This window comes from Pholis gunnellus (assembly GCF_910591455.1).
Source record: "Pholis gunnellus genome assembly, chromosome: 18".
Lineage (NCBI taxonomy): Eukaryota > Metazoa > Chordata > Actinopteri > Perciformes > Pholidae > Pholis > Pholis gunnellus.
The window spans coordinates 18,861,785-18,888,830 of record NC_136545.1 but is presented as its reverse complement, the minus strand read 5'-3'; the positions used below and the strand labels follow the sequence as shown (position 1 = coordinate 18,888,830).

The 27,046-nt window shown below is 42.7% G+C and overlaps 4 protein-coding genes across 5 annotated transcripts; all 4 read left to right on the top strand.

Moving 5' to 3' along the window:
• The first annotated feature begins 1,576 nt into the window (after positions 1-1,576).
• On the top strand, positions 1,577-4,843 carry LOC306710830 (uncharacterized protein). Its single transcript, XM_079179531.1, has 2 exons — positions 1,577-1,785; positions 2,256-4,843. Exons 1-2 carry the CDS (start codon positions 1,661-1,663, stop codon positions 4,468-4,470), a joined length of 2,340 nt encoding a protein of 779 aa, XP_079035657.1. The 5' UTR covers positions 1,577-1,660; the 3' UTR covers positions 4,471-4,843.
• An 897-nt stretch (positions 4,844-5,740) lies between these two features.
• Positions 5,741-8,454, top strand: dtwd2 (DTW domain containing 2). The gene is made up of 6 exons (XM_079178462.1): positions 5,741-5,937; positions 6,098-6,188; positions 6,392-6,486; positions 6,584-6,782; positions 6,928-7,056; positions 7,513-8,454. The coding sequence occupies exons 1-6, from the start codon at positions 5,774-5,776 to the stop codon at positions 7,690-7,692; spliced, it is 858 nt and encodes a 285-aa protein (XP_079034588.1). The 5' UTR covers positions 5,741-5,773; the 3' UTR covers positions 7,693-8,454.
• A 683-nt stretch (positions 8,455-9,137) lies between these two features.
• LOC306710551 (cytotoxic granule associated RNA binding protein TIA1-like) lies at positions 9,138-17,357 on the top strand. Of its 2 annotated transcripts, XM_079179176.1 has the most exons (12): positions 9,138-9,299; positions 10,351-10,447; positions 11,049-11,147; positions 12,863-12,917; positions 13,378-13,465; positions 13,642-13,717; positions 13,860-13,965; positions 14,049-14,147; positions 14,233-14,317; positions 14,810-14,948; positions 15,059-15,216; positions 15,356-17,357. In XM_079179176.1, exons 1-12 carry the CDS (start codon positions 9,274-9,276, stop codon positions 15,492-15,494), a joined length of 1,167 nt encoding a protein of 388 aa, XP_079035302.1. In that variant the 5' UTR covers positions 9,138-9,273; the 3' UTR covers positions 15,495-17,357. The 2 variants fall into 2 exon arrangements, with proteins under 2 accessions (XP_079035302.1, XP_079035303.1); XM_079179177.1 differs by lacking the exon at positions 12,863-12,917 and having other exon boundaries at positions 11,049-11,142.
• A 978-nt stretch (positions 17,358-18,335) lies between these two features.
• cUnh2orf42 (chromosome Un C2orf42 homolog) lies at positions 18,336-24,039 on the top strand. Its single transcript, XM_079178606.1, has 8 exons — positions 18,336-18,422; positions 19,047-20,254; positions 20,351-20,470; positions 21,037-21,141; positions 21,956-22,063; positions 22,796-22,896; positions 23,001-23,163; positions 23,243-24,039. The coding sequence occupies exons 2-8, from the start codon at positions 19,099-19,101 to the stop codon at positions 23,485-23,487; spliced, it is 1,998 nt and encodes a 665-aa protein (XP_079034732.1). The 5' UTR covers positions 18,336-18,422; positions 19,047-19,098; the 3' UTR covers positions 23,488-24,039.
• Positions 24,040-27,046: the final 3,007 nt, after the last annotated feature.

Sequence of the window (27,046 nt, the reverse complement as noted above, 5' to 3'; positions counted from 1 at the left end):
CTCACCATCCCGCCTGTCTGGTCTCTATCAGCCCGCATCTCATTCATTTAACGTCCTCCTCTCTGCTGCTCTGTGGGGAGCATTAAACTAACGTCATTACGTCATCTCTGGAAAGGAAAACATCCGGCGTGTCTGCAGGGAATAGAAATCAAAGAAGGGTCATACCTCAACATGTTAGCACTACTTGATGTAATGCAGCTATCAAACAATAATCTAAATACTACTTTTAAGCAAAATAAATCAAAAAAGTTGAATAGAATCTGGTCCTGTTGACAAATATTCCTTTTTTCCCTGGTAATAAATATAAGGGCTGCAATTTATCATTATTTTTGTTATAGATTAATCTTATTTGACCGAGAAAAGAAAAGAAAAATACCACCATCCCAATATCCTACAGCCCAAGGATACATCATCAAATATATTTGTTTTGTCCAAACAACAATACAAACCCCGATAATATTCAATTTACTATAATGCAAGACAGTTATAGAGTGTATGTACAGTTACCAGTGACACAGAAACACATGATCTGCTACTGATGATTGCCATCTTGTGGACAGTTGTGTATATAAGCAGCATTGAAGTGCACAGATCCTTACTCTTTCCAATTTTATTGTGACAGAGACATGTTATGGCCCAAGTTATCGATTAATTGGTTAATTGTTAATTAAACCACTTGTTATCGCAGCATTAAGATACACGTCCTTACAGTAAATCTGGTGATTGAAGTGGTAAAGTGACAATCTGCAGATGATATTATGTGCTTAACGCTAATGTAAATGAATTGGTTACATTTAGCTGCTAGTTGAATGTAATCTGTAGTAAATGAGCTGAATATGCTAAAACATTTGTAGACGAAAGTGCATGTTCAACACCAGTATATTTTTAGCCTTTATGATTTACTGAAGGTGTGCCAGACCAGTTTACACATGAGGACAATTTTTGCCCGGATACAACCTGTAAGTAAAACCCTCCCCGACTCCTCCAGTCTTTCATTTTCCCACGTAGTGTCCCCGTCACACTGCGAGACAGACACCAACAGGTGCGAGATTGACACTTTCGTAGTGTGGAGTCACATAAAGCTGATTTTTAAAAACAAAATGCTGAAGATAAACACACATTAGCCCATTCATGTGTGTTATTAGGATAAAGGGGTTATAAAGGGGCTATTGATCCATTTCATTGTCTTAACTGGTTCACTGTCAAAGCCTAACATGTGATTTATTGGATCCCGTATAACTAAGAAAACAAACTACACTTAACTGCTTGTGACAGACTTAACAGACAGACTTATGACATTGGATATGACATATGGAAAACATTATACTTATAACATTATATTATAACAGAAGCATTCTACATGCTGATGCATGTTTGTACAGTTCTAATTCATCACAAGAAACAACTAATTAACCCAGATTAACCTATTTATTGTATATGCCAAATGCAAGGGCTCAGCCGGTGTGAACAGATGACAAATTAACCTCCCCCGCATGCTGTGAATGCTTCAGATGAAACACTGGAGGACCAGTTTTCTATTTCAAGATTACGCTGAGCACGAAGACTTGGCTGGAGAACGCCCGGCCTCGAATGTGATCAACAGAGCAGCGCTGAGTTGTGGCGAGAGGTCCGAGAGCAGATTAATCGAGACATTACAACAATGGACACGTTGACGGAAGATGTGTCGCGGGCGGATGTGGACTCTGAGATGAGAGCGATGACACCTGAAGATGTCGCCGGACGAGACCCGGAGGCCGGAGATGAAGTGGAGACCCTGAGAAACAGGTAGAGATCGTTCTTAATATCAGAAGTGGTCTGTGCCACTCAGAGGCAACAGTTGATTTTACAGAAATAAAGTGGATTCATTCCCGTATGAATTATATTCCATTAGTGCCACTGACCTGAGTGTTTCAGTGCATACATACATACTGAGTCGACAGTTTATTTATTATTATTTTATTATATTATGTATTTATTTTTGCATTAGTCTGCATTCATTTTAGCCAGGTGTCAGGTACGCCTAGCTCAAATGAATGCAGATTATATAAATAAATCCTCCCTTAATGAAGGTTATACATGTTTTTATTTTTAGAGACATGTTGATTTAACTTTATGATCATTTCGGAGGTGGTTCTGTTGAATTGTGTTGTGTTATACAGAAAGATCAGTCAGTAAATTCCAACAGCACCTCCAAAATGATCATTAAGACGAATCACAACTCTGCTTATCTCACTGTGTCGTTTCCCTGCCTTCAGTCTACGCGAGGCCGTCCACGACGACAACGTCCGACCCAAGATGCAGTGCCTGATGATGGACTCCTCCTTCTCCATGGTCACTATGCAGGGCGAGGACAGCGGGATCGCGTGGGAGACGACCCCCAGCCGCTGCGCCACGCCGTGGGCGTCCGAAGCGGGAAACTCCACCGTGGATCTTGCCACGCCCGGGTCCGTGCCAGCGGGGAAGATCATCTTTGTCATGGACGAGGAGCTGATTTCAAGACGGAAGAAGACTAAAGAGAGTGCCAATAGGAAGAGCAAAGCGGAAAGACAACGAGAGGTCCTCGGGGAAAGTTCTGAGAACGTCTCGGGAAGGCCGGAGTTGGTAGAAGTCTCCCAGCCGAATGTGAAACCCGAGGAAGGAGACGAAGAGGAAGCGCACGATCATCTGGTGGATAAAGAGCAGCGGCTCTTCAGCTTAGTCTCCGAGGGCTCTGAAATCCTCAACATCGTTGTTCCTCCGAAACTGGTCACCGTGGATGAAGAGGAGAGCAAAGACATGGTGGACAACCTTTCTTATCTGGAGGAGAGCCTCGTTCCTAAAGCCAGCGAGGAGACTCACGATAACGAGCTGGTGTTCACAGGATCAGGTGCAGCGAGAGGGGATTGGGTCGAGCCCTCATCTTCCATAGGTGCGAACGTAATGGATCCACCGGGCGCTCCGGTGGCCAGGCCTGCGGGCAGAGGAGCTGCTGGCAACGCGGACTACTTCGAGGCGTTCGCCCTGATTGACGCCCAGGCTCCGGGAAGTCCTGCTGTGACCGCACAGGGACAGGTGGAGCAAGAGGCGCAGGTTGTCCCCGAGATCCAGGACACCGAGAACCCTGCGCAGTCTGAAGATGACAACACCGCTGCAACAACAACAACAACTGTGGATAATGACAAGTCGGACACAACGAGTCTGGAGGAAATCACCAGCGAGCTTCTGGATGAAGTCTTCTACGGCGGTACGGGCACCTACGTCACGAAACCTCTGGAGAAAGACGACGGACGTGGCGTGCACTCCAGGTTCCCTTCAAAACCCAGCGGTTCCACTTTGTTTGGAAGCCAAGAGGACATCCTGACTCCGATCTTCCTACCGGACGGACCTCCCAAAATTATCGACCAAATTTTGCTGGAGGAGCCCAAAGCCATGGCTTTCCTTTACACCGACCTGTACGAGGAGGCAGTGGGCAGTCGGAAAATAGAGGAGGATGCAGAAAGTGTGACGTCCGAGAAGTCCTTCCACAGCAGGCAGTCGGACCAGGAGGCCCGGGGATATTTAGAGAAATTCGTCCTCATAGATGAGACTCCTGCGCTGGAGGTAGAGCCGTCTGACGAAGACATATCCCCAGAGGAAGGTCCTCGGGTGTTGGTCCAAGATTTGTACGATTTTAGCGATTTGCTTTCCACTCCTGAAGAAGACAAGATGCCGAATTCCGAGGAGGAAATCACAGACTTCTTCAGGTCCAGTGACAACTCTTCTCCATTGGATGTAGATCCTTTCCCTCGATCTCTTGAAGAGGATGAACCCCAAACAACCAGAAAAACTAAAGCCAACACAAACAAAAACGTCTCCATCAAGGTAGAAAACAAAATCCCGGTGGACCCACTTGGCGTCTCAAGCTTCGAGTTCGTCTTGGAGGAACCCGACTGGGGAAGTACTGACGATCATCCTGAAGATCTGGACGAGAAAGACGTCAGCACGGATCAAGATTCGGGAATGCCGAAGCCAGTTGCTCCTCCCAGGAGAAAGGCCACATCCTCTCCTAAGACATGTCTGGACCTCACACCTTTGACTCCGGTTGAAGGAATTATGCAGGAAGAGAAGGAAGAGAAGGAAGAGGCTGGTGGAAAGGAGCATAGGGTGGAGGAGAAAGAGATGGCGTCACCAGCTGAGACGGCGTCGCCAGCGGAGACGGTCGACGAGGGAGACGGAGAGGAAACGACGCAGCCCATCTCCAACGCTGCTCTGCTTCAAAACGCCTTGGCTGCAATGGAGTCCCCACAAACTGAAAGTGCAGAAGCTGTCAGAGACACTGAAACGTCAGAGGAAATGGAAACAAGTGAGAGCGAAGCGGCCACGAAACAAACTGAACCAGAAGAAGTAGATGTTAAGTCGCCAGAATTGGCTAAAACAGAAGTTCATCCAGAGAAACAAGGCGACAGTTCAGCTGAGCCAGCTAAAGACAAAGGACAGTGTGTAATACTTTAGGTGAGCTGAAGGGTTTTCAACAGGTTTATTGTCAAGCGCATTGCTGATGTGTCATTGTTTAAGGTCTTAAAATCACAGTAGAATTAGCCGACAATCAACCGAGGGATATTCTTTAAACTTAATATCTTAAAAGCGCCAAATAGTTTTTATAATTTGTACCCATTTGCACCTGGCTGTACTCATACTTCATGAAGTTAAAAATCAAAATCTTATTTAAAACAGTTACATTGATCAAATATCCAGGAGGATATACAGTATATATATATATATATATATATATATATACAGTATTTAATCCAATCTCTGCGGTCTGAACTAGTGGTGCATGAATCATAGCGTGTTTGAAGGGAGACGTTTGAGTCACGAGTGTGAATAAAAACGGGTGAGAGTGCACGTGTCGGTGTCGGTGTGACTTTTGTGCAGATCTTCAGCTATAAATAAGCCTCTCTGGCTGTTAACCTGACACCTCGACTCATATGAGTCTGTGAACTCACTTGTAAACAGTCAAAAAAACAAAAACACGTGTGATACGTGCAAACATGAGCAGAATCTTAAACTTAATGTTTTCCAAGACAATTATTGCAAACTTGCAAAACAAGATTATTTTATGTTAAAACTTTGTTTTGGTAGACCAAAGGTTGTGTTAAAAGGCTTTTGGGACTTTTCATCATCAGTTTAAATACGCTCTGGCGACATCCAGTGTTACAAATGAGCATTTACCCATTTTATTACTTTTTAAATCTCCTTTTCTTTCCTCCACATCGACAGGTGGCAGCTGTGAGTTGACAGCTTAGCATTACGGTCATAGAATTACAGTAGATAGAATGGATATGCTAATTCACATAGCTAATAAACCATAGTCTATGTAATAAACACATCTTTTTTTTAATTAAGGTGTTAACATAATAAGTTTAACTTAAATAAGACAACTCCCATCTTTTGGATTTTTTAAATGTGTGTCCGATTTTAAAGCTAACTGACATTTACAGCTAAGCAAAGCTAGCACGGCTACCATAGCTGTAGCTGTGAATGTAGCATTAGCTGCTACTTTAGCTTTGCTAAAATAATTGGCTGGGGTGATTATAGTAAGCTTTTTCGACATACAGAGAATATAATTAAAACATAAATGAGTCATAAGAAACAACTCAAGCCGTGTTAAGAAAATCACGTTTCATTTAAATAATTAGCCAACTGGTTTAACCGGTTCACGGTTTTTCTAGTTGGTCTATTTCTATGCTAAAAGTCCCTTCCTCAGCGCTGTGTTATGAGTACTCGGATCAGTTAGCTTTATGCTAACTCCGCAATGGACCATGTCCCTGGCTTTTGCCCGTCAGTGTCTTCTGAAGAAAACGGACCAGCCACCGACGAGAGCTCGTCGACGGACGATGGACTCTGCGACGCGTTTGGCGACCTGGCTGCCCTCCCGGTCGAGGTCGGCGAGAGAAGACCGACGTGTTTACGGTGCCGGTGAGCTGAATTCAAGTGAAAGCTAATGCTAGCTAGCTAACAAGTTAGTGTGTTTGGACCAGACAGGCAGGAAAGAAATCCTTCTCCTCCTCAAGTAACTGGCATGCTTTAAGTAAAAGGGCAATCTCAGCTTCACGTCTTCAACTTTCCTCCCATGTAGTCGTCCTCAGAAGGTGTGTCTCTGTCCGTTTCTACCACCACAACCCCTGGAGGTGTCCACATGTCTGTACGTAGTGCAGCATCCTGCAGAGGTGAGTTATCACATGTCAAATATGACATGCATGCTCAAAACTAAAGACTATTGACTTAAAACAAATCTGTTTTAAGTCAATAGTCTAGGTGCACTTTTCTATAATCATTATTCCTGTTCATACTAGGTATTGAGAGATCAATCACCTATAATCCAGATGTTATTGTGCATTGTGTTATTGTCTAACTTCTAGTGTACTTTCAGGAGAGCAGAGTTCTTCGCACGGTGCCGCTACTTGCTGCTTGTTTGCCACAAGGAAAATGCAATGTCATAGTGGGAAGGAGGTTCAATGAGGAAAAGTAAGCTGTACTTCTAGTGAGCGCACTGATTTCACAACACCACGGTCACGGATTTCTCTAATCAGTTTTTGACTTCCGTCCCTTTTCTCCTCTCAAGGCACCCAGAGCTGGCAGCGGTGTGTCGGGACAGCAGGACGCTGATCCTGTACCCGGGTCCCAAATCCCAGAACCTGGAGGAGTTGGTGCAATACCAGGAAGTCGGAGCGGTGAAACACAACGTGATCATCATAGACGGCACCTGGAGCCAGGCCAAAAATATGTTCCTCAAAAATAGCCTGTTCCACCTGCCTAAGCAGGTGTGTGTATAGCTGTGATGTCACTTTAAAGAGGTTTAATGATGAGTATTATAACTTAATCTTTAAAAGCCATTGCCTATTATATGTCAGCAAATAGAGAAGGCCACACTTGCACTACTCATCACCTCTGCTGTTGGTTCCCCAGGTGCAGCTCAACAGGACTCTTTCCAGTCAGTACGTGATCCGCACACAACCCTCCAACATCTGTCTGTCCACGCTGGAATGCGCTGCTGTCGCCCTGTCCATCCTGGAGCACAACGACGACATCCAAGAGGTGACGTGGTGACATCATTGTGTCCCGTCTTCTGTGAACTTGTTAGCAAACAGTTGCTCAAGTACACGGAGCAACACAAGCATTCATTTAAATTTGAATTATGTGTCCACCTGATGAGTGCAAGTCCAATACTCACTCTCATTTTCACTCTGTTTTGGTCTCTGCCAACTCCTGAGAAACACATCTGGCTTTTGAGCTGCTAAATGCTTCACTGTGTTCAGCAGCTAGTTGCTAACTTTGAAAACGGTGTCTGGACGTCTGATGAGAGACTGAAACCAAAACAGTAAAGTCGAGCTTTAAAATTACAGACAAAAAGTGTGAAATCACTAAAGCCATATTACTAAATATATACAGTACATAGAGGTTTTTTTCCTGAGTTCACTGACTCAAACGCAGGTTGCGATGTGAAATAAATGTATTTCTACCACTCTTCCCTTCCTCCTCTTGTGTGTCCAGGTTCTGCTGAGGCCCCTGAAAGCCTTGTGCTCCTTCCAGCTGCAGCACGGCGCTCAGGTTCATCACAGCAAGGAGCATCTGCTGAAGAACGGCATGTACGACAAACCCATGCCCAAGAACAAACGCAAGATCAAGAGGATGGAGAAGCTCGTCACCGACCACAACGTCTGCCCGAGATGAGGGAGCGACCGGGCGGAGAAGCTCGATCATCTCTGTGCGTCTTTTACTTTTCTACGCTGCACAGGACTGTTATCATCGGAGCAGCATATGACGGCATCAGGGCACACACACGGGAAACCACTGGACTTTTTTTTTGGGGGGGGGGGGGAGTTTTGTTTTCTAGATAATTGCTGGTAAATGTAATTTATGTATTTGTCCTTAATTAAAAATAATTAACGACAAGTTTAAGTTGTAGTTTAAATGTCATGGTGTGACAATAAATCAGTTTTCTTTGTTTTAAAAACAAATTACGTTTTATAAACACTATGGTGGTTCTGTTAGGATTGATTTTACACATCTGGACGGGGTAACGCTTTTAACAAAATCTTCATTCAGATGTGTAACAAAATAAAAATGACTCTAAAGCTTGTGACACTCCAAGAAACTACCACACCAACACATCACAGCAGGAAGGAAAGGATGTGAGCTCTTTCCAATATACAGTGAGGTAATATTTAGCTGTAAGGTTTTTAAGATATTTTACAAGGATCTTTTCAAATTAGATATTACACAGAAGGAGTTAAAGTAAATCTGATGGGACACGGTCGTGTATAATAAAATTATACAATAAAATGTACATGTTCTAATCTTATTTTAGGTCTCAATGTGTCAATTTTGACATTTGGGTTTGCCCGTGTGCTTAGTGCCACTTTTCAACTTGTTGATGTGTTTATGGATCAATATATAGATTGAATTAATAAGATTTAAACAAGTAAACCTCCTGTAAAGAATATTTAAACACAGTTTCAGCTTGCTATGCTGTACTGTGAAAGAAGCTCTGGGACACATAAGGCAGCAAAGACAAACATTAGATGGTAAAGTGCAATTTGTCTTCCAAATATTATTACCAGAACTGTGGAAATGATTGCATGGATTGCTTTTCAGTGTGTAGAAAATATGTATGCAGCAGTGAGCCCTCAAATGGAGCCAAATCTGTACTGTCTGTGCTTATATAATGAAAAAAACTAATTTTACATAAATACAGCTGTACAAATGTTATTGCACGTTTCGCTGGCATCTGGTTAGCTGTCCTTAAATGCATTTTAGGGGTAAAGGAAAGTCACATGTTGGTACAATATGTACCATGTACGTATTGTTTTTTTGTGTCTCCGTCTACAATATTCTTAATCAAGATTAAATGGCATGGTGACACATGGCACAGTGCAGAAGAAATGATGTTAAAATAACAGTAGATAATTAAATGAATACATAATATAATAATATAACAAAGTGCTGCTCATATACTTTGTGTAAAACAGAAAAAAGGGCATTTTGGGGTAAATATACAGAGAGAAATGGCAGTATTTTGTAACATGACTTGATGTTGTCTACGGCTGAATCGCCGCGCATGCGCGTTTCGCCTCGGCTCCTGGTCGCTCCGCCATCTTTGTCGGCTGCCCCCATTGTTCACTCAGCGGCGGGTTAAGCGGTTCACATACTGCGCAATAAAAACAACTTGACGGTGTTACAGGCAGCTGCCAAAGACAGTCCTGGACTTTCTCTCAGGGTTGCGACTTGTTCTCGGCCAGCAAGTTAAACAGAATGGACGATGACCAGCCTAAAACGCTGTAAGTGTGTGTGTGTGCGCGTCTGCGTTACCGCTAGCTAAGCGCTAGCTACGTTAGCATTAAGATGCAGCGTATTATCCGGATAATACGGTCCTAAAAACGGAGATATTTTGGAAGTTTAACTCTATTATTAATCCCACAATTGTATGAGGTGTTAAACATAATAGCCTTGATGATAACTAAACACATCCTAGTGATCTAACATCTGGTAAATTCGCCTCAGTCGTGAATGCTAGCCAACGTTAACCGATTCCAGATATTGCTCAAATTAACGCGTCGGTTCACGCTCAATTTTGATTTTAACTAAAATAAACGGAGCTAAATGTGTTTTAGTTTGTGCCGAATTAATTGGCGACCTATACGGATTGGCCCCACGTGAGAGAGACTGCTCTACACGGGTAGTGAGTGTGACGATGAGCAGGAGAAACATGGACTGGTGTGTTTTCTCTACGGAGTCTGGTGAGCCGTCAGCTCCACAGCGTTGTTGCGCTGGAAGCATCACTGCACAGGCCCAGGAACGAGTCATTAGAATGGATGGCTGTGTGCCCCAGTAACCCCAGTGAGACACTAACGAATGCAAACGCTGTTTATTTTGTTCTGGAAAAGGTTTATTTTAATTAAGATGCACTTAAATGTATTTTAAAGGTCAGGGAGCAGATATTTTAATGGTGTTAGCTGTCCTTAGCTGCTCTCTATTGGTTGTTTTTATTAAATGCAGACTACATGTAATCATTTCCCATTTGCATTTTCTTGAATTTTAAAGGTGGATTTTAAATCTAATTACTGCCTGGTGCTGGTATCTGTTTTGTATTGTGTGTGTGTGTGTGTGTGTGTGTGGTTTTGGCATTTATACATATGCCAGTTTAAATAATACTATTTCATGGGTTAAGTGCCTCAGGAACAAGTTAACATAATGTTAAGGCTACCTCTATCTATATATATATATATATATTTAAAAAAAAAAACAATAGATGGAGGAAATGCTTCAGCTCCTGTACAAGATGTCACATTTCTTCATCACTAAACGTTCTGTGTCTCTTGTCCGTTGTAGGTATGTGGGGAACCTGTCCCGGGACGTGACAGAGGCCCTCATCCTGGAGTTGTTTGGCCAGATTGGACCCTGCAAGAGCTGTAAAATGATAGTAGATGTGAGTATCACCCCCCCCCCCCCCTCGTGCCTTAGAAGAGGCTTGGATTACAACCGGCACTGTTGACCGTACAATCCAAGGACAACTGTTGTACAACCTTTGAGAATTCATTAATCAATATTTAGCTCCCCAGCCTTGGGGTCTGGTTTAGTTTTCTGATGTTCATCCACAACAATTCCTCCAGAGTCCAGGATTATTCTGCAGGGTTCCACATTGTTTTTCTACTTGTCCCGTACCCCTATAACATATTTATTTATTAGCAGTTACAACAAAGATGATATTTAATCTTTTATTTAAGTAAATTAATCTGTAGTTTCGCCCACATCCTCTAACGCCAACCATCTAAACCCCTGTTTTCAGGATAATTGAAATGCTCGTTAGTGCAGACAATCCTTATTGTTGAGCCCTGTTTTGACCTGTCACTTTAATCCTAAATGATGTCATCATATTTACTAAGACCACAGTGACTTTAAAGTCCAACATAGTCTGTTGCAGCATACATATCTGCTCTGTAAATCTCTTATCCTTCAAGGGAAAAAAGACATTTTGCATATTTCTTTAAACGATGGTGTGTAATATTTGTGTTTCTCGTCCCCTCCAGACGGCAGGTCATGACCCGTACTGCTTTGTGGAGTTCTATGAGTATAGACATGCCACTGCCACAATCGCAGCCATGAACGGTCGGAAAATACTGGGTAAGGTAAGCTATCCTATCTCCTGGGTGAGTCGACTATGGCGAGGCTGGGTGGGCATGGTTGACAATGAAGCAACTGGAAAAACGTGTATCTTTTTTTTTTAGATCTTATCTCACTTCCTTGTTCCTGCTCCACTTTAATTTGTTTTTATTCCCCTGCGCACGTTATTCTTCTGTGCACGATCTGAAATGGCCGCGGCGGGAACGCCAGTAATGTTACTGCTGTGAACTCAAAACAACACAATGTCTTCATACTCGACGATGTGAGCTTTTGGTTTTTCCTTTGGAATTGTTTCTCGTGGTATTAAAACTAGTCGGTAGATACCTCAAGTAGCCACGATGGATTCAAATAATTTGAGTAAAATTACTATATTACTATTGTGTTTTCTGCCCTCACAGTTGTAGGTTTAGGAGGCTACAAGATGTAACTGGTTTATTCCTCTAAACAGAGAGATGCAAATGAATTCAGACTGATGCGGTTTATTACATTTTGACACCTTTTATGATTTAATTGAGACTTTCTCATCGTTTGAACCGGCACTGAAACTATGAATATGTAAATATCTATTTTTAGCAATATTGACATTGCATCATGTTTGTTACTGTACAATAATATAAGTGAATTGTCATGCACAAAAAAAAAAAGCTCAAGTCTTCCTTTCATGCAGTCTGTTTTGCATCCTAGGGCCTTTTTTAAAATAAATAAATAAACTGGTCTATATGGTAGAAAAGCAAAACAAACACATTTACATAATGAGGTGTCTTGTTTTGTCCTTTTTTCAGTTGAATATTAAAGAAAACTATGAAACATAGCAAATATCCACACTGGAGAAGCTACAACCAGTGATTATATTTTACTTTAAATAATAATGGCAAATAATCTCAAAAGCAGGATTTCTTTGCAGGCTGTCGCATCATATGACATTAAAATAATACCTAATAAACTGATAACTTACATTGTGTATCTACACAGGTGTAAACAAGGTGCTGTTTGAAATACTTACTGTCACATAATGCATCATTGTGTCTCGTGTTGATTGGTTGAGTGGTTGGTTGAGTGGTTGGTTGAGTGGTTGGTCGGTTGATTGAGTGGTTGAACATGGCCCTGCTGTGTAATCGTGCTACATGTCTCTGATCTCCTTGAACTGATGCTCTTCTGTCCCCTCACGTCTTTACTGCTCTGTGTTCTTTTGCAAAGTTATTTCCACGTAGAATCCACATAAGAGCAACTTCAAGAGAAAATACATTCAGTTGAAAATATTTTATCCTCAACAGGTATTGAAGGACCATTTGAGGAGTATAACAAGTTCGTAAAAATCACTTGTTTGTAAGTCCCTTGTTATTTGGACCTTACTTCCTACAGTTTTGCTCCAAATTTTTTACTTGACTGAGACTGAAATGTTCCTGATAATGAAGGTGAAATCTTGATATCCCTTTTATGTTCTCCACTGTATTTATTACTGTTTTATTAACTAATGCAAAGGTATGTAAAATTAGGTAATAACAATGGATGAATCAGTTCGTAGTGTTGGTTTAAGAACCCACGTAAGGCCTACAGAGACCACCTTATGACAACAAATTCTCAATCACAGAATATAAAAGTAAACTGGTCTGTGACAAAACCTCTAATCAAAGAGAAAGCACCTTCCTCCCTTATACAAGCGTCCTTCACTTCTCACCTTCTTCCCTCTTCCTTCCGCTCTCGACTGTCTCTCCTGCAGGAGGTCAAGGTCAACTGGGCCACGACGCCAACCAGCCAAAAGAAAGACACAAGTAGTAAGTAGTTCATCGCGGTTACGCGGTTTCTTCGTCAGTTTCGCGTTTTCTTCGTCACGGTTTCACGTTTTCTTCGTCGCGGTTACGTGGTTTCTTCGTCGCGTTTTCTTCGTCACGTTTTCTTCGTCACGATTTCACGTTTTCTTCGTCACGGTTTCTTCATCGCGGTTTCACGGTTTCTTCGTTGCGTTTTCACGTTTTCTTCGTCGCGGTTTCACGTTTTCTTCGTCACGTTTTCTTCGTCGCGATTTCACGTTTTCTTCATCGCGGTTTCACGGTTTCTTCATTGCGTTTTCACGTTTTCTTCGTCGCGGTTTCACGTTTTCTTCGTCGCGGTTTTTAAGAGTTCTTAAGAGTCAGAATTTCCCGTCAGGTTTTTATATTTTATCACTGACATCATGCTATCTGTGTGTTTTCTGTGTTAAATTGTTTGTGTGAACGTCTGTTTTGTTTTGTTTAGGTCACTTCCACGTCTTTGTTGGAGATTTAAGTCCTGAAATCACCACAGATGACATAAAAGCAGCTTTTGCTCCATTTGGGAAAATATCGTAAGTGTGTTCTTATGATCATTATTAGTGTAATTCTATATTACCAATTTAGACCAGACATGCTACATCACTAGCATGCTTTAAATCCCTTTCTTTATAGATATTTAATATGTTTCTGGGTTTTATCCTCCTCTTGACATTTTACGTTTTGTTAACGTAACGTTATTTGTCCACAGGGATTGTCGAGTGGTGAAAGACATGGCCACAGGTAAATCTAAAGGCTATGGCTTTGTCTCCTTCTTCAACAAATGGGTAAGTGTGCCAGTAATGCCCATGTGTGAGAGGACTGAGAACACATTAGTTAAAGTAGTTGAAGCTCAGGGTTTGCATGCAGTGAGACGTTACGCTTCGTCGGTGGCTGAGGAGTTCTGCGTGTTTCTTTTTGCGTGATCAGGATGCGGAGAACGCCATCCAGCAGATGGGAGGCCAGTGGTTGGGAGGAAGGCAGATCAGGACCAACTGGGCCACAAGGAAGCCTGCTCCTAAAACTACCAACGAGAGTAAGTTCACTGTCATTCAATCACAGAAGAATACATCTGTATCTCAGCTCTCTGACCTGATGTACCTCTATCTCTTCATTTAGCACCCAACACCAAGCAGCTATCTTTTGACGAGGTGGTGAACCAGTCCAGCCCCAGTAACTGCACCGTCTACTGCGGCGGGGTCACTACAGGCCTCACAGGTGAGTTTGACCTTGAGACCGAGCTGCAGGTGTAGAAGTGCTTCTTTCAATACAGGATGTTAACGCTTTAATTTTCCTTTTTTAGAGCAAATCATGAGACAGACCTTCTCACCTTTCGGCCAAATAATGGAAATCCGGGTTTTCCCCGACAAAGGCTACTCGTTTGTGAGGTAAGGGGAAAATTTGAATGATTCTTTCATGTCCCGAAAAACAATTTTAAGTAGTAGTTTAATTATGTATCGTAAGCTGCTTAGAGCAAGTGTTAAAACGGGTCACAATTCCCCCTTTATTATCTGTTATGTTGCTTCAAACAACTGGATTTATTCAAGTTTACAAGACTCCATTTGAACGCCTCATGACAGCGTTATGTTTACTGAGTAGAGCTTGAACGCAGCATGATGCGAGTCAATGCATCCTCTGTTATCAGCGGGTCACTGAGATTACTCTGAGCAGCACGACGGTATTTTAATATAATAAGTGTCTGATTAAGTTACGGTTAAGAGATGACAGATTGAGCTTCATGTCTTCTTCCACACCGGCGACATGTTGTGACTGTGACGTTCTGTGCCGACGTAAAAAAAAAAAAAAATCAGAAATACAAGTTCGTTTTCGGTGCATCTTTTAATACGAACCTCACGACGACGCTCTTTTTCTGTGTGCAGGTTCAACTCCCATGAAGCAGCAGCTCATGCCATCGTGTCCGTCAACGGTACATCCATAGAGGGCTACGTCGTGAAGTGTTACTGGGGCAAAGAAACGACAGACATGGTTAGCCCCATCCAGCAGGTACAGATGCCACAGGTATGTACACAAAGGACTGTCCTCTGCTTCCGCTACAGTGAATCCCTGCTGGACTGCTTCATCTCACTGTGGTGCAATGTGACACTTAAATACATTATTCTGTACTTCAGCAGAACACGGTGAGCTTCGCAGCGCAGCCCTACAGTCAGTGGGGTCAGTGGTACAGCAACACGGCGGCCGCCCAGCAGATCGGCCAGTATGTGCCCAACGGATGGCAGGTGCCCAGCTATGGAGTCTACGGACAGACCTGGGATCAGCAGGGCTACAAGTGAGTACTAGCGATGACTTGATAACTGCCAAAAAAAATGACAGAAGAATAACTTAAGATGGCTTAAAAACTTTCCACAAACATCCCACAGATCCGATACTGCGTCCGCTAACCGTCTTGTCTCTCTGTGCCGTTTCAGTCATTTACATGCCGGTGCCGGATGGACAGGTGTGGGCGCCGTGAGTAACGGGGCCATGGTGGAGCCGGGCCAGGGAGTCAACGGGGCCGTGCTCACCAACACAGCCGGCATGAGCACCGCCGGCTACCACACCCACTGAGCACCGCTCACAGTAGGCCGCTCTAAAGCCTCTAAAGGGCCACACGGATGATACTCTGCTGGGGGGGGGGGGAGGAGGAGGAGTGCATTAGATGTGCTCTCTGTCGCCACACAAACGTTATTCTGTTAGAGAAGCTGGTACGCCATGTTTTTTTTCATTTTTAAATCAACCTTTACCAGCCCATAACTTCACCCACTGCCCAAATCTGCAAGTGTAAAACAGACAACGATCCACTCCAGAACACGTAAATAATGTCAAATCAGCTATTCCTGGGCCCATTTTTATTGTTTGGCGTATTTTTGTAATGCCTGCAGATGACTGGCCAAATGTAAATTATACGACCGTGTGTGTAGATATTTCTAGCACAGCCACGTTTTTAATTTAAGAGAAACACCGACTAATTATAGCTAAAATCACCAGGTTTTTGTTTGTTTTCAGCCCCTCAGAGCCAAAGAGCAAGGGCGGGATTTTATACCAATGTTTAACAATCATACAGGGAGACAGACGGCGCTCATTAATCCATAGTAAGTAATGCAACGTATTGAGGAAGGAGTGCCATTTTAATTTGTTCCTCTCGCTCTCACTTCCGGTCCGAGGCAGTTCTCAGGGTGTTTGTCGACGTCATTCTGTGAAATGTAGGAAATCACTGAGCAGACGGAGTAGGCAGGTTGAGGATAAAAGTGGAAACGATTTAAGATTCAGCGCTCCTTCACCGTCATCTGCCGGGACACGGGCTGAACAGACCGAAGAGAATCCAGTCTGAGGATAAGAAGTGTGTGTGTGTGTGTGTGTGTGTGTGTGTGTGTGTGTGTGTGTGTGCGTGTGTGTGTGTGCATGAACTGATGCTTTTACACACAAGAACAATGTCCAGTTCATCTTCCCCCTGAAACAGAAAGGACTACACCATCTTTTTTTTTTTTTTTTGCAACTGATAAAATTGTGTCGTTTTCTTTCTTTTTTTTTTTTTTGTTTTCAGCAACTTTAAAAATGACGACATTGTATAAAGAGCTTTTGCCTTTTTTTTTTTTTGTGTTTCATTTCGGGACTGTCTTATAAGGAAATGTTGCAGTGACACCATCGAAAAATCATCCGACACGCGAGACCTTTTTTTATGTTTGTTTATGGAACACTAAGTGGCTGTCAACTGTCAACTTTTTATTTTTTAAATTAGATTTTCAATATCTCAAAATGAACCAATTGCAGGGATTACTGCCACTCTTATCTTACTTATAGGCAGATGAATATTGCACAAATACTTAAGGTTATCTTTTCACACAATTTGAAATACTCGGTTGTTTTTATGTTTTTGCATTCCACATTCTTTTGTCTGTTTTTTATGTATATAACCAAACAGTCTGTTGAATTGTACTGAATCTGTATAAAGACAACATGTTAATGAAGGCTGATGGAGTCCACAAGCAGCTGTTTGACAGTAGCATCCCTGTCCAGCACTGGTCCGTGTACAGTTAGAGGCAACATTTGGTTCTTCCAGCGACTCGGCACGAAAAAGCAGCATTGCTATGCAATGCAAAAGCCTTTTTCAATTGACAAGTAATACATCATTTAAGTTATTCTGTCTTAAAACTAAATAATTGTTTTTATAGATCAAGAAAACAACCATATGAGGATCCAAGTTTTGCACTGTGGCCACCATCATTTTTAACAGAGCTGGAAAACATCCATTGTGTTGCCTTATCCGTGAGTTACTTTTTTTTTAATTTAACCAAAAAGATCATCCAGGAGTAGGCGGTGCCTAAGAATGTTTTCAACCTATGTTTTGGCGAGAGAAGGTCTGTCGATGCTTCAGTGACATGGTTTGAGTTTTTGCTTTGTCCCCATTAAAATGCTGATGCTTAAAACAGATCCCAGCTACACTGTTTGCATCTTTAAAAACCAGGTTTGACAAAACTTCACTGTATTCGCATGTATTATATTCAAAGTGTGCAGACTTTATTATTTTTTTTAATTCTTCTCCTGAAGTCTCAAAGTCGCCTGTTAACATATGATCAGTCACCGTTTATAGATTACTTTCATGTGCGAATAATCTGCTCATTATTTTCTTGATTAGTTGTTAACACCATGAAATGTAAAAAAAGTGTCTTCAAATGTTCTCTATTGTCCAAAACTTAAATATGTTGAGTTTTATATCATAATGACAAAGAACAGCAGCACGTGTTTCACATTTGAGATGCTGAACCAGAGAGAACTTTTATATTTAGCTTCAAAAATGAAATGACTGAGACTTTTTATACTTTATAATCATACTTTCTGATTAGTTTGTCTGCCATTAGACTAATAGATTAAACTATTCATTATTTCAGCCTAAATGTAGTGGGTGGACAAAAAAAGCAGAACACCTGCACCTCTAAATGTAAGGTTGTATGGCGCTATGCTAATTATGTTCATGTCTTTTATTAGGAAATAGAACTTTATATTATATTTGGGTTTTGGACTCTCGGTCTGAAGACTTCAACAGAAATGAAAATGTTTAAAGACGATCAGTCAATTAATTCAACATTACAAGGATTTTGTCATTGTAGACAGGGTTGCACAACGAAATTTAGATTGTGGTCCCAATTTACTACATCTTTATACTATGTGTATATATATATAACATGGTATTATATTATCTATTATATATATGTATATATAATACATATATATGTTTAAAAAGGCTAAAGTCGACCAGAAAACTGATCTAACCTCAAGCACCCGGCCGCTAAGCTACATGAACTACACTTCCCATGATTCCGCGCTCCCGGAGAGGCCGCCCCCCATTTCTTCCACCACGTGATCGCCTCCGACCAATGGGGAGTGTCGTTACAGGCGCAATGCGGTTGTCGGGATGTAAGGAGGAATGGCGACGGTCGAGACGGTTTTGGAGGCCAGAGTTGAAATGAATGTTGACCAAACAGAAGCCGAACACAGGTATTTTAAACATTTCTCACGCGGTGAGGTCGCATGCGACCCGCGAGGTGTGTTTACAGCGAGGTGGAGCCGCATGTTAACATTTACATGATACAATCTGCAGCATTATAACGCATTTAACTGTGACAAATCAGCAAAACGTAAGAAGCAATGACGTTTTAAATAAAGTTTAATATTGCAATTTTTCTTTTTGCATAAAAAAAAGCATTGATTGTTTTTCCTTCTCTTTACTCTCACTGTATGATACATGAATGACACTTTAAGATTTACTATATTTATTACTACCCACAGACAATATCACAATACAGTGTATGTATATATATATATATATATACAAAAAATATTCTTATTTATTACATGCAATACTGTTAAAAAAGTTTAGAATCACCTGTTCCTTCAATAATGGTTATTTAAAAACAGTATAATTCAGTTGCCAAATGTATTATTTGCCATTTAAATAATTTTGGCCCCAAAAGAAGAGGAATTAAATGATTCCCACAGTGTTGCCTGACAGGAGAGAACACTGTTGGAACCCAGTCTGGTTGAACTGTTACACAACTTTTGTTTCTCCGTTTACAAAACATAATCTCAACAGAAATGTATTGTTTTTCCTCCTTCATCCAGGTCTGAATCCCTTTTGTTCCAGCTAAACTGTCAGTGACGGAGAGTCCCAAAGATGGAAACAGAAGTAACGGCGGCGTCGTCGTCCTCGTCGACCGTGGTCTCGTCCTCCGCTCCCCAGACCTTCACCGCTCAGGCCAACCTGGCAGCAAAGCAGAGAGACGGCAGAAAGACCACAGCCGCCACTCCCGCCTTCCTCTCCAACCTGGGGAGGGCCACCCTGCGGGGGATTCGCAAGTGTCCGCAGTGTGGCGTCTACAACGGCACCCGGGGGCTCAGCTGCAAGAACAGAGCGTGCGGGATTACCCTCAGAAATGCGTCCTCGGCGGCGGGCAGGAGCAGCAGGAAATGTGCGGTGGACGTGGTGAGGGTGATAATAGACAGCGAGGAAAGAATGGGGAAAGAGCGCGAAGGTGCGGGAGGAGCAGGAGGAGGTCTGGGTGGAGGCTCAGGTACAGGAGTGCAGGTGTTCTCGGTGTGTCACAGAGGAAGAGGAGCCACGGCCACTCAGTTGGGCTTCGTTGAACTCGTCCCCACGGACACGGCCATAGCGACAGGCGACGGCGCCACCCTGCTGACCCGCATCAACCTGGGACGCTGCTTTTTGCCGTCGTGCAGGCAGGGTCAGCGGTCACACCAGGGCGAGACCGAATCGGGGGCGGCCGGCTCGAAACAGTCCTCAGACAGCCTCTGCGTCCACATCAAGCAGGCGATAGAGTGTCGGAGCTGCTCCACGCCGCTGACCTTAAAGAGCTCCGTCCTGGAGGGTCTGCAGGCCTCCATTCAAGCCAGGAAGGAGCTGTGGAGGCTGGCCACGGAGTCCCCGGGCCCCCTGGTGCAGCGCGTCGCAAAAGACACCCTGGTGGTGAAGTGCCATGTAGATTCCCAGCATCCTCTGGGGCTGCTGCATCTCACCGTGGGTGCGGGTGGACTGTCTGAGGGTTTAAAGAGCGAGAGAAAGGTCAGAGAGCAGCAGCAGCAGCAGCATGATGGCGTCTTCCACTGTGCCTGTCAGGTCAGCAGCAGCAGCAGCAGCAGGAAGAGCAAACATGGTGTCGACGCTGCAGGTGGATCCACCAACTCGCACCCTCCGTCTCTCAGCCCGGTCACGTCACAACCCTGCCTGCACTTCTACGCCTGTGTGTGCGCCTTCGCAAGCGACGAGGAACTGGCGTCAGAGTTCGCCGCGTTCATCAAGTACACCCCCAGTGGTAAAGCACACTGAGCCGGCTGTTTGCTGTCTTGATAGTTTTACATTTTGACCCGTTTCTTATAAAGTCTTTTTTTCTGTGTTTGTCTTTTCTCAGGTGCGCAGCACACCGCTACCTGCAGAGTCGTGAGTCCCGGTGAGAAGCCTCTGCAACAGGCCGACCCGCTCAACGCTCACCTCAAGACAAAGAAGCTTCGCCTGGATGAGCCTCTCTCTGGTGGTTTCACCGTTAACGCCTCTCGTACTGTTATCTGTTATATATCTGTTATCACCACATTAATGCGGGGCGATTCTCCAGAGCATGTTTGTCTGAATCTTCCACTTGTCCTTCCTTCTCTTTCTCGCCCTGTTGTTCTTTTTTCTGTTCCCCGCCTCAGTGGCCTCTACCTCTGGGGTGTGGAGGAGAGCCGGTCAGAGGAGAGCCCCTGGTGCCGGTGGGCTGAAGGCTCCAGGTGCTGCCTGCCCGCCCTCCTTTCCCCTTTCCCCTTCTTTCATCTTTCTGCCTAAATCTGTGTGTCAAAGAGAGCCTCACATCGTCTTAGACATCTGTCTCTGTCTTTATCATCCCCCCCTGTCTAATCCCGCAGCACTAATCCCGATCCACTATTAAAAAAAGAACAGGGTCGCGCTGCAGTGGGCGTATCTGCAGGCCTTTTTTTATGAGCTAAACTTGACAGACTTTAACGAGTACATATCTGGTTTGGTGGGTGGTCCGCCTAGAAGCTTTAAAGAAGATAATGACGTTTGTTGTGGTACTTTATAATCTGTGTGCTTGTGTCTCAGGGAGTTCGCAGCTCGTGGATGAGCGGACGGTGACGATGGGCTTCCTGCAGTGGCTGGCCGGCGTCACAGAGAGGATCCACCAGACGATGCACTACCAGTTCGATGGTAAAGATGAAGGTCTATGAACTCATGTCAGTGGTTCATGGTGAAAGAAATAGATCAAGAGTTTGGGGAATGCTTCATTCATGCTTCATTCATTTCCTGCAGAGAGTGAGATGATGCACTGTATATATATAGGCTACAGTGGACTGGAAACAGGGGGAAACAGCTAGCCTGGCTCTGTACTATGGAAAGAAAATCCACCTACCGGGCAGAACCTCTAAATCTTTATCTAATTTATTCTACTTTCTTAAGCTAAGCTAAGCTAACTGTGGCTGTGTCCCGGGGTAGAAACACTGGCCAAACCTGTAAAAATAAAGTTTTAATAAACAAGAAATCTGAGAGTAAGGCACAATGTCTCTGTTACTAGTTAATAACCGTATTAGGACTTTTTAAATCAGTTCTATTACAGATTACTACAATAATATTTGAAATCTGGAGGAATACAGCTTTATAGATCCAAGTTAAGATCAATTTATGGGATGCCTTAAAGGTTTGGTTCTACTTGTTTGAAGCCCAATTTTGTTCCATTTGGACAGAGCCAGGCTAGCTGTTTCCCCCTGTTTCCAGTCTTTATGCTAAGCTACGCTAGCCAGAGTGGCTTCAATCTTCTCATTGCGAGGGAAAGAGAATTCGTACATTTCCTAAATATTCCTTTGACACATGAGGGAGTGAAAAAGGATTTCTCACAATCTGGTAACCCATAATTATATATCTATAAATCACTATTAAACGAACTCAAACCTGTTAATCTTTGCAGGTTGACGGCTGCTTTGTTGCACACAGTAAGTAGTTGTTGGTGTTGATGTTTTTCCTTCAGGGAAACCGGAACCTCTGGTGTACCACATACCTCAGGAGTTCTTCAACGCTCTGCAGCACCGCCTGTCGCTGGGCTCCAAGAAGAGGAGGCTGCCCAACTTCACAACAGGTGGAGCAACACAATACACTTCATTATATTCATTATGTAACTTATGCATCATTCATTTGGTCATTACCTGGAAATCTGGAGCTACAAGTGTTTAAGGTGCATTGTACTCAGATATCTCAGTGATGGAAAGTAACTCAAGTACTGTACTTTTTGAGATCCAATATAATTATACATACATTATAATACAATTTTGAGATACTTGTACATTACTTGAGTATTTCCACTCCATACTTCTCCTCCACTACATTTTGGAGGCAGTTATTGTGCTTTTTTTAAACCACTGCAATTATTTAACTTTGCAGAATCAGATTCTTGATACTGAATATAAATCAACAAATACATTATGATGTATTATTATATAATATATTATTATAGGTTAAGCTACCCAGCAGTGTATAACGTAATTAAAATTAAAGGGATTAACACATTAATAAGTCATAATAATATAGTAATGTATTTGATTATGAAATGGACCATTTTTTGGTAGTTTTAAGTATATTTTAATCATAATACGTACATTTTTAATGCAGTAGAGTATTTCTATCTTGTGGTATTGCTACTTTTACTAAAGTAAAATACTTCTTCCACCGCTACATTTTGAATGACGTTTTACCTGTAAGGAACTTTTACATTATTATTTATAAATGATCTAAATACTTCTTCCAAATCACAAATAAGTGAACAAATATGGACTCTCTTTGTCTCTCCTCGTCTGTTTTTTGTGTTCGTCAGCGTTTGTGAGGAATGACGGACTTCCTCTCGGCTCGTTCTCTAAGTACACCTGGCACATCACCAACCTCATGCAAGTCAAACGCATCTTTGACACCTCAGAGGTAAACGCTCTCTGAACACTGTTCTCTCACAATCCAGCTGCCATAAAAGCGGAGAATATATCTTTATGTTCGTACATTCACACTTACTCTCTTCTGTCCATCAGCTGCCTCTCGAGCTCTTTCAGAGTTTTGTAAAGAACGCTGACGGCTCTTATTCGAGTTTCTGCTGCCCCGAGCCTCCGCCGGAACCAGAACTACCAGAGGGACACAGGTCGGATCGGCCGCAGGCCATACGGCCGATGGAGCTCCGCACCTTCCTCAAAGTCGGTGAGTGACGTCGTTCACGCGCCGAGAAGTAATCGGCGTGAAGTCGGCCCGTATTTGAACGCCTGTCGTGTCTCCTCAGGACCGGCGGATCAGCAGGAGGCCGCTCCGTTCGTGATCGAGTGGACCCCGGACGTGCTCCCTCGCTGTCGCATGGGAGAGCTCAGGATCGGCTTCGAGTTCGGCCACCAGCAGAGCGGTCAGCCGGAGAACTGTGAGAAAACGAGTGCGGCGGCGGCGGCGGCGGAGAAGGGAGGCCGCGGCAAGTCGGACGCGACCCAGACGAAGCACTCGAAGGCCGTTGAAATCCTTCAGCTGGTCGTTTAATGACAGTGACGCTAATCCACTGTAGCTGCCTCTCTGGGAGGACAGATATGGATTCATAAGCCTCAGTATGTGACTTACCCCCTGTGTCATTATATTATGCAAGGTATGGATAATCAATTGCCATGTGAATTACCCAGTGTAATATTGCTCAGTATTTTTTACATAATCACGTCTGTGGTGGAGCGCTCATCATAATGCCTTTGACTCACTAAAAATCCATATTTATTTACTTCTTTAGTGACTAATTCCAGCAATTAGCCACTCGGCCATGTTTGTTCTTAATGAGCTTCAATGAGGAGCTTCCAGGCTGATTGACTGTTGGGTGAGGCAGTCGGTTTATGGATTGATAACCTTTTGTATTTTTAAGCAAACCTGTGCGGCGATATGATGACTGGCTGCCCGGTGAAAACAATCATGTGATCTCACATAGAATATACTTGCCTCACTAACCCACACTGCCACCTGTGGTCAACTTGAGATAAGATCGGCTCCCAGTACAAACAAGACATCCTGTATATACACAGACATAAGCAATGGCTCCTACACAAATACAAAACAAACAATAAAGAAGTATATTTTTGTATTTTCTTCTCGAGACAGATCATATAACCAGTTAAAATGAAAATGATACGCTTTTTTTTGGTAAACGTGCGTAAGTGTTCCTCACAACGGGTAAACGTGTTGGTTCATTTGGGAAAATAAAGATATCTGTATAATATATCTATGTATGAAGACAGATTTTATTGTTTTTCTATGTAAGCGTAAAGAAAATAAAACATTTAATGGATGACATGTCTCTATAAATAAGAGTGGATAAATGAATCAATTTTATTCTAATGTTGACATTTTTGTATTTTCGTGAAATATCTTCACAGCTATTGATTGACTATCAATTAAAGTGACATTTGGTTCAGACGTGCATGTTTCCTCTCTGGATGAAATGTAGTAAATCGATGACATCCCCATCTTTGATTTTAGTGTAAATTTAGTGCACGCTAAACGGAGATGGTGAACATTAGATTATAATATTATAATGGGTTAATGCAAGATATTATATAATCGTTTTAAAATAGTGTGTTAATTGTGCTTGGCTTGAGTTTGATGTTGTGATAACATAATGCTCACAAGTGTCCCAAGTGTGGAAGCTAATAACCCACAAGTTGCTAAAAAAACGTACGCAAACTCTCGCGAGATTTGCTGCCCAACAACCGACCTTAACCACAACCGTTGAAGGTTCATTTTAATACTATTATAATTGTCTAAACCTGGCATTCATTAATCCTTAATTATACTATTATCTATCATCCAATGATATCTTAAATCTTAAATAAATATATTTATACGGAAACTCTGGAAACAACACATTATTAAAGCTGATTGGCCGTTTGCACCAATGCTGCAATTTGATTGGCTGTTCGCCAAGTCCTCCTGGTGTCCTCATTGGCTAGTAAGTGGTCACGAGCATGTGTTGCGTTAATAATGATCCTCCACAGTACACACGTTTTAAATCTTACTTTGGAAGAGAACTGCAGATTAAATATGTCGGTGCTCAACGGTTTTTGAAGAGGATTAATAAAACAGCAGGACGATGCGCTAAAATTGGACACGGTAGGTGACATCATCACCTGTGTGATCACCTGTGTGAGTAATTTTAAATTGCGAATTATGTCTAATTATAATATCGTGCAATTTCGGGGTTTATCATGAAAAACAACAGACATGTAAAATGCTGAATCATTATTTTGTAAATGTATTTCAGGTTCAGCTTTATTACAACTACAAGTTATATGCACACATACAATCTGACTGCTAAAACCAGGACAGTGAAGCTGAATAAATACAAATAGCTGTATATAAAAAGCAGGAGGTTAAGGTTTAAGTACTATATTGCTACAGGAAGTGTGTGGTGTGCATGTACAGTATGCATTACTTCAAACAAAAGGTATACAATTACATAACATTGAATGTATCTGTATTGTTGTAAGGGTTACATTTTGGATGCACTTTCTGTGGAAAGAAGTTGCTTTCCAACTTTCGTGAGTGGGTGGATGCTCAGACTTCCACCAGCAGATGGAGACATACGCCTTCTCGAACACTAGTAGAGAAGGTGGAATACAAGTTACACCGATTTACAAGATGACTGATGATTAAATGAGAAACGTTTATCTACAGGAGAATAAATATTTGAAAGTAATACAGAATGCTTAAGAGCCTTGATGCAGAATGTTCCAATATATTTTCATATTTTGTATTGTCACCTGGTGCCTAAGTTTAGTGTTTTTCTTTACATAAAGAAAGACTTTTCCATCATAAACGGATGCAGAAATAATCTCCATTATGCAGGAAATTAAGGGTTTGATGCTCAAATTTGTTTTCGGGGGAAGACCCCCCTATTTAATATGTTTCCCTACCAATGTTGAGACCAGACCTACACCTTTGGGGTTAACGCTGGAGGCACTTTCTGTGGAAAGAAGTAGTTCTGTGAGTAGCTGGATGCTCAGACTTCCCCCAGCAGATGGAGACACACGCCTTCTCTTTTTGCCACATGATTAAAGCTTTTTAGTCAAAGTAGAGAAGGTGGAATCCATGATGGGATTAATCAAACCGACTTACTTTGAGAAAATCAGTATAACCAGTGCCTCGTTGTTCTCCGTTTCTGTTAGAAATTCAGTGTTGAACTGCATTTCGTAATTTGGCTGGATCTGGCTCGCTCCCTTCTGGGCATCACAAAGCAGGAATTACACACTCGCTGTGAGATATAACACTGGAAACATCACACACATGCTTCCAAATATATGTCCAAATGTTCATGAATTAATTAAAGATTACAAGTTAATACCATGAGAACGTCACGCCAAATTGTATGCACTCCTCGGAAATAGCAGGCTGCACACTGTGTCTCTACATCAGGGGTGTAGGCGGGTAAGAACACTGCCAGCCATCGGCCTCCTTCCTCCCTCACAGGCCCCCAGGACATCAGTGTTGACTACATGCCTCTCTGCCTGCACAGGGGGCCCGGCTGCCAGACAGCTCTGAGCCACGCATTTATCTGTTTATGTAGTCTGTCAGTCACAGAGACGCATCAATCCTCTCCTGGAAAGGAATAGCGAGCACATTGTGACAGAGAGACTTCCTACGTCGCCTGAAAGATGTGTTACAGACAGAGACAGAAAGGGCTTGAGAGAGGAAGAGGAGGGGGGGGCTGTGAGTGGGAGGGACGGGGAAAGAAATGCTGTCCATAAAGCAGAAAACGTTTAATATTATTTTAAAAGACAAATGGCCCGGCTACATCGGAAAGTAGTACGATTACAATACTTCTTTAGCAAAATATTTGGGTCTGGAAGCTTGGAGCTCGCTAGCGCTAGTCAGTCACAATGGCTGCTGGAGTTTCATTTACTTCCCCCATTCAATAAAAAGTTATTAAAGATAAAGAGTTCTCTGTAATAGCTAAAGCTTGCGAACAGTCAGTTAAACCACCTCAGCTCAGTCGCTAATGGAACAATGAGTCGGCGTGCTCAGGGTCTACAGTCTACTGTCTGAATTTTTGTAACTTGGCACG